Source organism: Phalacrocorax carbo, chromosome 3 (assembly GCF_963921805.1).
Source record: "Phalacrocorax carbo chromosome 3, bPhaCar2.1, whole genome shotgun sequence".
NCBI classification, from domain to species: Eukaryota; Metazoa; Chordata; class Aves; order Suliformes; family Phalacrocoracidae; genus Phalacrocorax; species Phalacrocorax carbo.
This window is the reverse complement of record NC_087515.1, coordinates 68,016,436-68,031,311: the sequence shown is the minus strand read 5'-3', so window position 1 is coordinate 68,031,311 and position 14,876 is coordinate 68,016,436. Positions and strand designations below refer to the sequence as shown.

At 40.8% G+C, this 14,876-nt stretch overlaps 2 protein-coding genes across 5 annotated transcripts in view; one reads left to right on the top strand and one right to left on the bottom strand.

The window, feature by feature from the left end:
• AKAP7 (A-kinase anchoring protein 7) overlaps positions 1 to 14,876 on the top strand; it is a 91,638-nt gene that overhangs the window by 24,077 nt on the left and 52,685 nt on the right. For all 4 annotated transcript variants that reach the window (XM_064447282.1, XM_064447279.1, XM_064447281.1 and 1 more), the window contains exon 6: positions 5,076 to 5,188. In XM_064447282.1, the coding sequence (XP_064303352.1) occupies positions 5,076 to 5,188 (113 nt within the window). The remainder of the gene's footprint in view (positions 1 to 5,075; positions 5,189 to 14,876) is intronic.
• MSH5 (mutS homolog 5) lies at positions 4,357 to 13,061 on the bottom strand. The gene is made up of 2 exons (XM_064447278.1): positions 12,680 to 13,061; positions 4,357 to 12,087 (listed from the first exon to the last, which is right to left on the bottom strand). The coding sequence occupies exon 2, from the start codon at positions 12,084 to 12,086 to the stop codon at positions 9,651 to 9,653; it is 2,436 nt and encodes an 811-aa protein (XP_064303348.1). The 5' UTR covers position 12,087; positions 12,680 to 13,061; the 3' UTR covers positions 4,357 to 9,650.

Sequence of the window (14,876 nt, the reverse complement as noted above, 5' to 3'; positions counted from 1 at the left end):
CATTTATAATGGTCTTAACGATAGAATGGTATAGATTTTGGTGTTTGCAGCCTTTGCTTGTATATTCCAAGCATAACAGGATATCTAAAATAATGTTTTTAAATTTGTGGTGCTCACATCTGGTGACATGTAATTGAGATTATGATAAATATTAGCATCTGAAATAGACAGTTTTGAGTTCTTCATTGGCTTGGAAATCGGGTCTTGTGAGGCTTTGCAAGTGCATTATGCTTGGTGCTATCAGGAGAGGAAAGATGACCAGAAGAGCTTCTTTGTAAAACCCAAACTTCTGCTGACTGACAGCCAACAGAATACTCTTAAAAAACAGCTAAGAACCTAAAAATTTTAACATGACTTAACATGATAGATATAATTGTAAGTTATCTATAATTAGTTTTTCCTCAGCTCCAAGTGTAAAGCAAAAAATTTGTCAATAAAGAGACAATACTGTTTCTAAATTCTAAACCCTTTAATTGAGATGGCATGGATTAGAGACAAGCAGAAGTTAACAGACTGGAAGAAAATGTACATATATAGCAGTTTTCCCTATCTAATGAAATCTTGGAAAAGAAGAAGATAGTAATTTGTATTATGGAATATGGCTCAATGTGCAATATTTCTATGAATCATTTTGTATTGATCTAGCTGTTCAATTTTTGAGCCTTTCCAGTATACAGCAGTTCTAAATAAGTTTCATATATCACATTTCAAGTCTAATTATGGGGAAACAGTTGTCTAATGGGTTCAGCCACATCCAATGTAAGAGAGGCAGATGATATTCAGTAATTTTGACATTATAAAGGTAAGGTACAAAATAGTATGGTAGAGTACTTCAAATTGCATGAAAGACGGTCTGAAAGATGTCCAAAAATTTGTTCCAGGAAGTCACTGAGCTTGTAAAAATTGCCTTAACTTTTCTAGGGTGTACTCTGAATCTGCAAACATTGGTCAACCTGAGACTGGCTGACTTTTTTCAGCCACAAAAATGATCTGAGGGCTGGAGGACGCCTCCTATAAGGAAAGGCTGAGAGAGTTGGGGCTGTTCAGCCTGGAGAAGAGAAGGCTGCGGGGAGACCTTATTGTGACCTTCCAGTACTTAAATGGGGACTATAGAAAGATGGGGCAACCTCTTTAGCAGGGCCTGTTGTGATAGGACAAGGGGTAATGGTTTTAAACTAAAGGAGAGTAGATGTAGACCAGATATGAGGAAGAAATTTTTTTACAATGAAGGTGGTGAAACACTGGCACAGGTTGCCCAGAGAGGTGGTGGATGCCCCATCCCTGGAAACATTCAAGGTCAGGTTGGACGGGGCTCTGACCACCTTGATCTATTTGAAGATGTCCCTGCTCACTGCAGGGGGGTTGGACTAGATGACTTCTAAATGTCCCTTCCAACCCAAACCATTCTATGATTCTAATAAGGGAAAACACAGATCTTGTTTGATTTTTCAGTGTAGCTAGCATGTTGGTGTCTGGGGGAAAGATGGCAAACCTTCATTTATTAAGACCGATGGGCATTGCCTGTCTACCATTCTTGTTACTAGTCTCTAATTTCTTTCATTTCAGGCAATCCCCATCATAAACTTTAACCCTCATGTATTTGCTCCATCTTCAAATCCACATGCATGCTGTCCCATAAGCCTGGAACTTTCTCTTGCCCACAGCATCCATGCTTGCTTTCCTATTTCTTTTAAAACCCTTCTTGTGGCCACTTGTTCAGAGAGCTGCATGGATATTAATAGCTTTCCATTATCTTTTAACCTTCCTGTGCTCTCAAGAAAACATTTCCTTTAGTTTCTTTTTTTTTCCCTCCATCTACTCAGGTTTCTTTCTCTTTTCACGATGTTTGAAGAAGAACATATTGTGCTAATTATGTTCGTAAGTCACCTTAACTAGTAAAATGTCACGCTTTCCCTAAGTGTCAAATACTGCACTATCTATAGTACCAGCAAGTGTGGCCAGTCTCTTGAGCCTGAAGGTTTAATAACAGTCTATGCTATGACAACGCTGTGTGAGAAATCTGGTCACCATGAGAACAGTTGTGGACACATGCACACACACACGTGTAAATCTATGAAATTTAAAACTGCAACCTCTCTCTGAAGTTATGCTTTCTTTCCTCTGGCCTAGTTTTTCATGGTGTTTTTTCCTGATTAGAGGTGCCAGGTATTAAAAAAAAAGATGAATTTAGAAAGACACATAAAAGCAGATATTGAACAAGGATACTTAGTGCAAAATAGAGACACACAAGCCAGGTGGTTGCTGTTAGCAGTGTCAAGTGTGGGTGCCCTGCTGTCCCACTGTAGCACACATTTATAGTGCCATACAATCAGTCGATCTTGTTGAAAAGACGGGGCTTAAAATCCTGTGATCAGATGTACATTGGCAAACCGCTGGTCTGACACTGGAGTCAGGGGAACACCCTTAGAGGCGCAAAGATCAGCACAGATCTTTATTGCAGAGTGGGAGGTAAGACACCGCTTTGCATAAGACATGGTGGCATAAAGACACTGAGCTTTTAGGGGAGAAAAAAGGCTACAGTCCACAAGACTGAGTCAGAGTATCACAGGGTAGCTTAAACCTGGTTTTGATAAGACTAATCCTTTGCTGGAACATCAAAGTCATTGAGTCCCCAAATGATGCAGTTCAAGGAACCAAACAAAGGAACCAGAAAATGGCTTTGTTACAGATAATCTCAGTTTCAAATAAATGTAACATTTTATTAGCTTACTGACATCAGAAAATAAGCAGGCTGTTGGATGCATGGAAATACATGCACACTGTAACTAAAGGACTTAATTTGACTTCCACATCTCAGTTTGAAGAAGCAGCAAACATTTATTTGTAGCCGTCTGTTGTGACATGTTAATCTGTTGTTCAGCAGCATTTTGTGTGCACAGCTGCACAATAGCTTAGTGGGGATTCAGTGTAAATTTAAAAATGTTTCCCGCAGACACAATTTAAAATACTACAAGTCGCTAAGTGGTACTTGTGTAAAAATAAATAGCTATAGCTATATAGTAGGCCTATAGATCTAGATACATAGATATAGATATATATATCTCTATATATTAGTTATGCCTGTATATATATATGTATACACGTAGGGCAGTGGGGGGAGAGAGAGAGACTGGGCACAAACTGAAACACAGGATGTTCCCTCTGAACATCAGGGAACACTTTTTTACTGTGAGGGTGACCAAGCACTTGCACAGGTTGCCCAGGGAGGTTGTGGGGTCTCTGTCCGTGGAGACAGGCAAAACGTGTCCGGACATAGTCCTGGGCAACTGGCTGTAGTTGACCCTGCTTGAGCAGGGAGGTTGGACCAGATGACCTCCAGAGGTCCCTTCCCACCTCAGCCATTCTGGTAGGTTATTTTCAGCATCTGCCGTAGTAATATGACTGCCATTACCGTTGTGTCAATGTTTCACAAGTTTTAATCTGCTTGTCCTTTCAACATTCTGAGTTAGAATAAGAGGTTGGGCCAATTCTTTTTTGTAAAATGCATCAGCATCTTACAAGTGGGGAGTGAACATTGGAAGATAATTTTCAAGTGGGCCTGTTTAAGAGATGGCATCTGGGTCTTTGATTTCCTTGGCTTATTTCACAACCCCAACTTCATTTGCATAGGCTGTGGAGCCTAAGGTTATAAATCATACGCAGCAGAGAAAGAGAAGTGATTTTTGATCTCCAGGTGCCTAGGGAATACTGAGCTGCTTCTAGAACATTTCTGTTGCAAAGTAGCGCACAAACTTATAAAATCTCCTCTTAAGTGGGATTTCAAAGTAGCTCGCTTAAATAGTTACTCTAGAAAACAAAAAATGGTAAGAGTAAGGACTCTGGAATGGCATGTTACAGGAGCGTGGACTGGCAGACTTAGGCTACCTAGTTTTATATGCCTATATTCCTCTTCCTTGGGCCTTCCTGATATTTTTTAGCCAGTGGTGCTGTTCACTTCCCAGTGTAATGCATTTTCTTCCCGGTGGGAAAGTAAAGCACTGTTTACAGCTGAACTATCAAGCCAAAACCCAATAAACATAAATGTAAATACATTGTTATGGTAAGTGTTGATTAAATTAATGTGATAGGATCAATTTCTCCCCCTCATTTTGATTTTAGTTCAAGGACAGCATGAGTCAGCTAGGCCTACAGTTAGTGAAAAATTGGAAGTTGTATTTGCAAAGAAAAAAAAAGCTATTGCATTCGTTCTGTTTTTCAGTAATAGAAATATTCTAATATTCGACTTACTGGTATTATTTTTGCCACAGGTTTTAGCAATTTTATTTTATTTTTTTCAAAATTACAACAGAAATTTTTCATTTAAAGTATTTGAGCTAAAAGAAATGTGGAACATAATTCAAAAGTTGTACAGAGATTTATTTCCAAGAAATGAAACATTACACTGGACGGATGAGTTGGGAAACAGTAAACTAGGTCAGTGTAGTAGAGTTGCTTTGGCCTGGGCTGTAGACAGATAAAAGTGTACATTAAAAATAGGAAAGCAGTTTGGAAGGCAACAGTGAAACTTAAAAAAAAAACCCCCAAACCCAACAAAAATCATCAGCATTCCTGATACATTCTCTAATTCTGCCGTGTAAATCCAGTGCCAGAACACAGCTTTCAATTTCAAATTTCCTTTGGTCTGAGTAGGAGATTTCCCAAACACAAATAATAGAACTCACCACAGAATAGTGTTTTTGAGGAAAGACAATTCTGTTCATACTCCGAGTTTTCCTGAAGTTTCCAAAACTCTTCCAGTGGAAGTAACTCTGAGCAGTTCTAATGTCAAGTTCCTATTTTGATAGCAAAAGCAGACAGCATGGATAGCTTTCTAATTGCCATTATTTTAGTAAAGCCAAATTTGTGACCCATATTACCTGCAAATATAAGACTGTTTTCACATGAAGTAATATGTACCTTTGAAGTTAACTAGAAATCTCTGCCTTTTAGTACTTGCTTTATCATCTTGTTTTTTCCATGTGGCGTGGCTGTGACTCATATTACAGTAGAAAGCACATTTTTAAGCATTCTGTCATGTAATGCCTTTGTACCCCTGCATTTTTCTCCCCACTCAGAGACTATAAAGAAGAAATTTCAAGAAAAGGGCATCTTGGCAGGAGAAGAAAGAGCTTTTAAACCACATCTGACCTTCATGAAGTTGTCAAAATCAACACAGCTACGTAAGCAGGTGAGCTCACATTTCACATAGCTCAGCAGCAATATAGAAAGTTTAATCTGGAGATGAACAAAGCAGTTGCTTATGCTATAGCATCATACTTTCTCCTCTGTAACCAGCTGAAGAGGTAAGACTTAATAATACTGGGTTTTTTTTAGAAAAGATAATGAGTACATCGTCCACATAGACAGCAGTCCTGTACTGTACTTTAAGTTACCACTCTTGATATTTTCAATGGAGCAATATTGTTGTCTGTTCTCTTTCATGAAAATTGTGCAAGACCAAATGATGAAAGTACTTGTTCAAAATTACAGAATTATTATTAGGATGTAGATTATATGTATGCAGTTTGTTTGGATAGCTTTGGTTTGCTACCATATAGGAGAAAATAAGCAAATAAACAGTGGAATTTGTATTTGGATTATGCATAATATGCAGACTGTTAGATCCCTCTATTGAATATACTTTGGTGAATTTCAGAGTAGCAATGAAACACATCTTCTGTATTCTCTTTTGCAGGCAGTTATTTCTTGCCTATTTATCAGCTTTTTTGTCAAAATACACAAATGCATAAAAGTAGGTTATAAATGTAATGATAAATTTATAGAAGCAATACTGGTACCTCTAGTTTTTTATTTCATACTAATTTAACAGTAGTATTGTATTATTTAACATAAGGTATGTCTCCATAAATTTTTTTTTTGCTGACATTGTACAGAATGTTTTACGTGATCCTTTAAAATTGACCAGGAAAATAACTTTCAGAAACAATATATTTTTAAATATGAATGAAAATACATAATATAAATATTTTAAGTTGATTTCTCCTTAATAGTAAGCATTAAAGAAAAACACTTTAAAATGTAATTAGAAATAACTCTAAAAATGCTGAAGGTGCACATTTTAATAAAGTAGTATTGTGAAATCAGTTCAAAGAAGGCAGTGAGATTTGAGATACATCAAGAAATTTCAAGGGCACTCTTACTCGCTCTGGAACAGAAATAAGGGCTTGTGCACAGATTGTAGGTGGTATAGCTATGAAATTTGTAAGCTCACATACGCTTTTGCTTGTATTAACAGCTGTTTTTTAAAACACTCATTTTAAGAACCCACAGCTCTTCCGGACTACCAGCTGTTCAGTAATTTAACTGTTTGGTTAAAACACCTGAGACAATCAGGGTGGGGTTTTTGCCATTCTGTTTTTTTGGTTGGGTTTTTTTGGCTGATTGTGTTGTTTACATTGATCTACCTTGCATGAACTATTAGCCAGGATGCATACTTTCTGTGTTCTGATATTCACTGCTGCTGACAGAACCAGGTCAATGTCATTCCAAATCATCTTCCTTCTTCCTTAGTCCTCTATAATGTTGGATAATGCATATGGTATTCTAAAGATACACTGTATAGAAAGACACTACGTATTAAAAATCTGTAAATTATTTTATCAGGAATTTTTATAAGCATCAGTCTTTACTATCATTTTTTCTTTCATTGTGTCCATGTATTTAGTGACATAGTTTCATGCATTTACTGAAAACAATAAATAAAAACATGAAACATAAAAGGAATAACTATTTTGTAGTATGTTTTATTATAACATTTAATTGCATTTTCAGATAATACAACAGTATGAAAAACAAGAAGGGGGGAGTGGATTAAAATTACATGAAAAAGCATAAAAAAGACCAAATAGAATTAAAGTAGTTGAGTATAGTTCACAGCTATAGCTTTGTAACTATATTAATATTTTTTTTAAATGTAAGTTTCCGTACTGGAAGCAATACTCTGTTAAGCCACTCTCATCATAATGACGTCTAAGTTCCACCGAAGTTATCTTTTGGGGGCAGAAAAAAAACAATCTGTTTTTCAGACCTTAATATAGCTCCAGGCATTTTTGAAATGCACATATTCTGAAAAGATTTTAACTTTCCCAAATTGTTGCTGATAATTACAAAGCAAAGAGTTTGAGAATTCAAAATTAATAAAGAGCTCAAGAAATCAGCTTTCCATTTTGAAGGCACAGCATTAAGATAAAAATGGTAAATACAGAAAACTTGGAAACAGACATTAATAAAGGATAAAAATGTGAGATAAAGCGCATTAGAAAAGAGCTATCTGGGTTGCTGCACCTCCTTCAGCTTCTCAGGTTAAAGAATTTATTTACCTACTCAGAAGTGGGAGCAACTTATTCTTCGTGGTCAGTTGGACAATTCTGAGTTCAAATGTGCCACTGAAAACTCCTCCAAAAGAAGGAGGTGCAGCGGGGCTCTATGTGTCCTTGGGGAAGGAGATAGATATCATTTACTTGCACGTGTTTAGTTATTTCCACAACTGATTGTTTGAATGGTAAGAATCTTGAGTCAGTATCGCTATCTCCTATACAAAGAGCCTAATGAAACACAATGAAAGAGCAACTGGAGTTTTGCACTTGAAGATAACATTTCTATTCCTGCTTCCCTCGCTAGCCCTCTACGTTGCCGCAGGTCAGTTACAACCCCTCTGCTTTTCATTCGTCCAGACTGCTGTTTGTTTCACAGCCTGTTGTGAGGCACACTTGATAAATGCTGTATGGCATCTGGAGATCCTTTGATACCTGGTGCTGCCAGAACTGCAAATACTGTGAAATGGATTTCATAAGTAGAAGATGACTGACAGCTAAATTGCTCTGATGGCATCTGCTTAATTAGTAAGGAATATACCCTTAGCCTAGACAGTGGTTGATAAGATTAAATGCCAGAAATATAATTTATGAATATTTAATACATTTTATTCTTCTGTACAGTGTATCTTTAGAATGCTGCATTTATCATCAGTAGAGGAGAATATATTAATGAGAAAAATCTATTTTACTTGGAACACTTGCAAGTGTTGTACAATGCCTGATTCACTGTTACCATTCAACTTCAATGGTAACATCGTCAAGATGCTAGGTATTATTTTGCAGACAGTATTATTATGATTGCACTGGAAATAGCAGTAACTGCATGATTCAGTAATTTATTCTTGTATTTTTTAATGTAAATTATGTTAAACTTTTGCCACTATCCTGGTTTCCTATAGAGATAACATAAGGTACTTATTTTGTAATAATAGTAATGATAATTCTTCTATCATAAAGGAGGAAATTCCACACTGAATCAAACCCAAAGCAGTGCCTCCAAATTAAAATCTTTTTGATGTGTGCTCACATTCATCTTTTTGCTATCTTCAGCTAGACGTAACAGATAAGATGTTTAATACTGATAATTATGAAGGTAATTACATTTTCTCATGTAAACTTTCTCTTAATTTATGTGACTAATATTTTTGGCTTCTTGAAATAAAATATAACTGAAGACAGATGTAGTATATCTGTTGATGTCTTTTATTAGCCATCCTGCAAGCAGTTACAGCAAGTTTTGGCAGTCAGACAATAAGCTATCCCATGTCTCTTCTGTCTAATTTAGATAAGGAATCTCAGGCACTTATCTTGTTGCAGGAAAGGTTGTTACTTCTATAATACTTATGTATTATGTCTCCTGCTTCATTAATCTGTTAATGAGTTTTTGTTGCATATGCATATATCAAATACTGTGTTCAGGAAAGATCCTCTGCATAACAAGAGAAGTGAATGGGAATCCTCCCCCTCTGGTATTATTCCTTTAGTGTTAAGTTTTACTCAATACTCAAGAACAGAATATAATATGTGAATTTCTGTCTTACATCCCTAGTGTTTTCAGTTTCCTAGATTTGTAATTTTGCTTTTATTTATACCCATATGGCATAGATACATAGTCGTACCATATACAACCTTATGAGAAGAGAGTGATTCTCAGTAAAACTAAAGCACTTCCCCTGTTTATCAGTCCCCACTGATTCTGACCTCCAGCATTCTTTTTATAGAAGTCCTGTTGACCTCTAGCATTTTGGACAGAAATGCTGGTATAAGAAAAGAGGCAGAGCTCATTAAATCCCTCTGTATTTCCATTTATCAGCTCTATGTCAGTGGTTTGTATTGTGACCACTGTTACTTGCTGATATGCAAGCCTGAGGCATATACTTATTTGGAAACTTTGATGCTGATCCTAAAATGTCTGAAATGATCACTTCGGCACAATACAAGACAATAAACACTTTTCTGCTGGTCTCTTAAGACTGTGAAAGCAATGGTTTGTGATTTTTCTACAGTATTTTTTTAATCTGAAGATCTAACAACAGGAGCAGAATATGCACAAACTGGATGACCCAACAGCTGGAAGAGGTTCTTGAATTATCTTCTTTCAGTCTTCCTGCTTTCATATCATTCACTGTATTGCAGAGATATGTAACTACAGTACTTACTTCAAACAAGAAAGAGAAAGGACATAACTATAGACAGTTTGCTACAAGCTAAATGTAGTGTGAGGTGTTAGTCATAGTGATCGTTCTCCAAATTACCAAACTTTCCTACTGAACATGGTAGATATGATGTAAACTGTGCTTTTACACATACCCATTACAGGACTGAGGCTGCAGAAGGCAGCACCTCTTTACGCATGAACTCTTCTAAGTCTACCTGGGGATCATCAAGGTCTAGGTGAAGAAACTTTTCCACAACAGACCTGCAGTTTTCCATCCGATCTCCTTTTGAAGGATGATCAATACGTTTGATAGCTTTTCCACTGCGAATCAGTTCTGACACTTCCACCCCTCTTTCAATAATTTTGGCTGGCATTCCTGCTAATGCAGCAATGTTGGCAGCATGACTAACAGTGGACATGCCCTGTTTGATCTGATAGAAAAATATCAACTCATCTCCATCTTGGTGGGTCTCCATGGTCAGGTACTCCAGAAGAGGTGTGTCAGGCAGGAGTTCTAGCTGCATTAAACTGTGAAAATTAGTGGAGACAAAGATCTGCGGACACTGTGTTCCTTGACTGATCCAGTACCTCAGGACAGCAGCCAGAAGGGACAGGCCATCCAGTGTGTTGGTCCCTTTACCAAACTCATCAATAAGTACCAAGGACCTCTCTGTGGCGTTGTTTACTGCCTTGGCAACCTGGTTAAGATCAATCATGAAAGTGGAGAGCCCTACAGAAACTGATTCCCTGCTGTGGATTCGTGTGTAAATCCCATCAATTACTCCAATCTCTGCCTCTGCTGCAGGGACGTAACTGCCGATTAGAGCCATGAATACTATAAGACCTACTTGCTTTAAGTAGACGCTCTTTCCTGATGAGTTGGGCCCCGTGATGATCTTTATTCGTCTGGCAGCCTCGCCACTGTTCACAGGATTGGCCACAAAAGTCTTTGCACATAGTTCCATGAGTGGATGTCTTCCATCCTTGATATGGAAGCCATGGCGGTGAGTAAAGTGTGGCCGGCAGTAGGCATTCTCCCGGGCCATCACTGCCAAAGCTAGCAGCACATCTAGGTGTGCAGTATACTCGATCACACTGTTAAGCACTTCAGACTTCTCCAAGATCTTTGTCTGCAGCTGGTGCATAATAAGTGTTTCCTGGTCTCTGATCTCACAGTGTAAGTCACCCAGCAGGCTGTCTAACTCCTTAGTCCTAGCACTTCTGTAGTGCAGCTTATCCTCCGACAAGAACATGAAGTCCAAGCCTTTGATTTCAAAGTCACTCTTATCCACCATAGTTGGTAGCCGTGGAATAGAGAGGAGGAACCCTATCAAAGGAATGTAGATCACACAACAGGAGGGAATTTGATTGTCCAAGTTCTCCAATTCTTTTCGTGCCACTTCTGTAAGGAAGTCTGACAGTCCCATCAGCTTTCGTTTCTTCTCATCGATGGTGGGGTCCACATTGGGTCTAACAGTGAAGCGGTTCTCTGAGATGCTGCCTTCAAAGTCCACCACTTTGCTGATTAGACTAGCAATGTAGTGCAGATCATCAGTGAAGACACGCGAAATAGTCTGGAAGAGTTCAATAGTGTTGGGCAGAGAACGACATGTGTCTCTAAGGCACACTGCACTGTACACTGTCTTATAGAGTGCTTGCCAGTCGCTAACTTTTGTGTGGGCAAGGGTCATTCTCTTTAGAATAAGAGGCACGTTTTTAATATTCTTGAGGCAACCTTGAAGAGTGAGGACTGTTTCGTGGTTCTGAGCCATCAGGAAGAAGTGGATAACATCTAGCCGTTTGTTCAGCTCTGTCAAGTTCCGAGTAGGTCGCGTGAGCCACAGCCTCAGCAGTTTTTCTCCCCATTTGCACCTGCAACGGTTTAAAATTCCATATAAACTGAATCCTTCTTTTAATCCACTGGACAGCTTGTACACAGAAGGATGGATGTCACTTTTAAATATCTGCAGGACACAGTAAGTGTCTTGGTCCATGTTCACAATATCTGATAGCACAAACTTTTTAAAGGCCAAAATAGGGACTGCAATAGCGCTTTCTTCAAGCTCAACTCCAACCCTTCTCCTGTCTAGAAACTTAAGGAGTCCCCCTAGGGCTCGTATCACAAGTGGGCTCTCAAAAGGGATGATTGAGGACAAGTAGAGAATTTTCTCTGTTGTAGTCATATGAGATGGGATAAATGGAAATTGCCTAGATAGGATCCGTTGCTTGCTGACTTCTAGGCCAAAATCTATGTTAGGAAACAGGACGATTTCTGGTTTTCCTGTATCCTTATCACCAGCAGTAGCTGTTAGGTTGGTAAGGAATTTGGCAATATTCTGATCCTGTTTTGCACTGGTCACTATGCTTTGAGGATTAACTTCCTCAATCACTTTATGCAGTAGCCTGAGGTCTTCGTTATCAGGTGTGTCAGGCATGAAATAGACTGAGCAATCTTCTGTGTCATAGTAAGCAACTGCAAGCTGCCCTGCATACCACAAAACAGACATGTGTGTCTCAGAGCACTCTTGGTCCTCTTGTTCAGGCCCTGGTGGTGGTGGCAAGCCACAGCTTGTCACTGGTGTGGCACTCATTCTGTTGGAGAAAGACATTTTTATTCACAACTCATCCAAAAAGTCCTGAGAAGTAACTGTAATTGACAACAGCAGGTTAACACTCATTCTTCCAACCCTGGAGAAACTAAGATGCTACCAGGAATTAAAGACAAATGTAACCTCATCAACTAAAAAGACAGAGCCAGTAACTACAGCTGCCATCTTGCTTCCAAGCAAGGTGTGACTGAGCTAACTACCAGTAGTGTTGGAATAGTTCGACATTTTTTCTTTGTATCCTTTATTTTAGTAAGTATATACGTATGCTCAAATACCCATAAATACAGTAACGTATACGCACATGTATACACACATACAAAATCATCCTCCCTCAGAGGTATGGGACACCCACATGTGCTGAGCACAGCTCCTCACAACAGGGCAGACACATAAGCTGGTCACTGTCTCAGGGTCCTGCCCCCGTACTTACGCAGCACCATCGCACAGGACCCGTCTCTATACCAGTAAAGTACTGCTGTAGGGATCAACCACACCAAACCCTCTCCCCTGCAGAGCCCACAGTCACTGGCCGCAACCCACTTCCAACCCTCTCCCCCACCTCCCCTCTCACTCACCCTCCTCACCACAGACGGGCCGCTTGCTGCGCCTCCTTGCAGCACAAAAGTCTTATCTTCCCCCCTTCCCCTCCCTCTCCGGGCCGGCGCTTGGCGCTCCCCGCGCTCAGGCCTCCCCGCCGCCGGCTCCTGTCAGGAAGGTGCTGGGCGGCGTCGCGGAGCCTTGTCCCCGCGGCCAGGCCGCCGCCGCCATCCTGCCCCCGCCGCGCTTCCCTCAGTCGCCGGTCGCCCCCCGCTGCCGGCGGCCTGCAGCAGCCCTCTCCCGGCAGCAAATCCCTGCCGTCCTGCGGGGAACGGACCCTCAGCCTCCCGTGCGGCCTCCCGCCTGGGTGGGAGTGCCCATCTCCTCGGGGCTCCAGCTCCTCCCGCCAGCCCCAGCCTGTCCTCGGGAACGGCTCCTTACACCTTCCTCCCCGGCCTGCTCGGGGCCCGGCACTGGGGCGCGGAGAGGAGGCGGCTGGAGGAAGCCGCCTGAGCAGCCGGCCGGCAAAGGGGTGCCAAGCCTCTGCTCCACCGATCATCTCCATAGTCTGCCCCTGCACCACCTGCCAGCACTCCAGGAGAAGCCACAGCCGGCCTTACCCGCTGCCCAGCTCCCCACTGCTTGCCTCTTTCAGCCCATTGTGGCTTCCGCGGTTCACGTAACAAGCTACTTTGAGCAACTGTAAATAAATCTTCATATGCAGCCCTCACCTTCAGAGAGCTGGCTGTGTGGTGCTGTTTGCCAGGCATTTTGGCTGTTGGGTCTGAAAGGTGTTGACCTGTTTGAGTGGGTCCAGAGGAGGCCACAAAAATGATCCGAGGGCTGGAGCACCTCACCTATGAGGACAGGCTGAGAGAGTTGGGGTTGTCCAGCCTGGAGAAGAGAAGGCTGTGGGGAGACCTTATTGTGACCTTCCAGTACTTAAATGGGGACTATAGAAAGATGGGGACAACCTCTTTAGCAGGGCCTGTTGTGATAGGACAAGGGGTAATGGTTTTAAACTAAAGGAGAGTAGATGTAGACCAGATATAAGGAAGAAATTTTTTTACAACGAAGGTGGTGAAACACTGGCACAGGTTGCCCAGAGAGGTGGTGGATGCCCCATCCCTGGAAACATTCAAGGTCAGGTTGGACGGGGCTCTGAGCAACCTGATCTAGTTGATAATGTCCCTGCTCACTGCAGGGGGGTTGGACTAGATGACCTTTAAAGGTCCCTTCCAACCCAGACTATTCTATGATTCTATGCTTGTGGGAGAGTGTTGGGCATCTCACTTCGCAGCTGTGCTAAGACCTGTCACCACTTAAGCCTTCCTGCCCCTGGTCCCATGAAGGGGCAAATGCTGCCTGGCCACCTGCTGACAGCAGCCGTGGGGACTTTGTGTAGCTGGAGGATTTAACTGCAGGCTGGGATGGCAGGCTGCACCGTCCTCGCCTTCATACGACGGAAGCACAGAGAGTTAACAGACATGACAGGCCTACCAAATGCTGTCTTCTTGGTGCCCTGCCAGTCTTGCAAGAGCTCCATGTGCAACACCTCTCCCGGCCCACATTACACAGCCATGTCCTTTTACAGGCATCCATTCATTACAGTGCTTCCTCAAGAGGCAGGTGTCTTCCTCCTCCCCTTTCAGCACCAAACACTTCAAAATGGCCTCTCAAATACTCTTGTTTCTCACCCTCCTCAAATTATAGCCTATCATCTCTGTAGTCAGCATCTATAACTTTCCCTTGTGGTAACAACTCTCTTTCGTCTCTACTGGTCCAGACCCTTTCAATTAAGAAATGAATTGAAACACCTGTATTGTTTCATCCTTTCACATCTCCATACAAACAGTGCTCCAGAAATTGCTCCAATTTACTAAAAATATCATAGTTTTCCCATGGCTGTTTTTCCAAATATCTTTCAGTAGTGCATCAGAAGTATAATTCAATTCCTGAGCATTCAACATTTGATTCACACCTTACCAATCTGTTTTTGACAAGCAACATCCCAACCTTTTGTAAATGCTATTTTTTCATTGGAGCATGAAGTGGTGATTTTGATTTTTTCCTTATTTCATTCCATGAGTACTCAAGGCTTCACATTTTGACAAGTGTTCTCCTGGATGAAAAGGTCTTTTTAAATTACTGATTGATGTCTAAATGTATTTGAAAGAACTGCCAGCCAAAAAGAAAAGCATGATGGTTTAATTTCAAAATAATCTTAGTACATAA

Bases quoted from the DNA above. Each gene is read 5' to 3' on its own strand.
- MSH5 (XM_064447278.1), bottom strand. From the start codon at position 12,086: ATGAGTGCCACACCAGTGACAAGCTGTGGCTTGCCACCACCACCAGGG.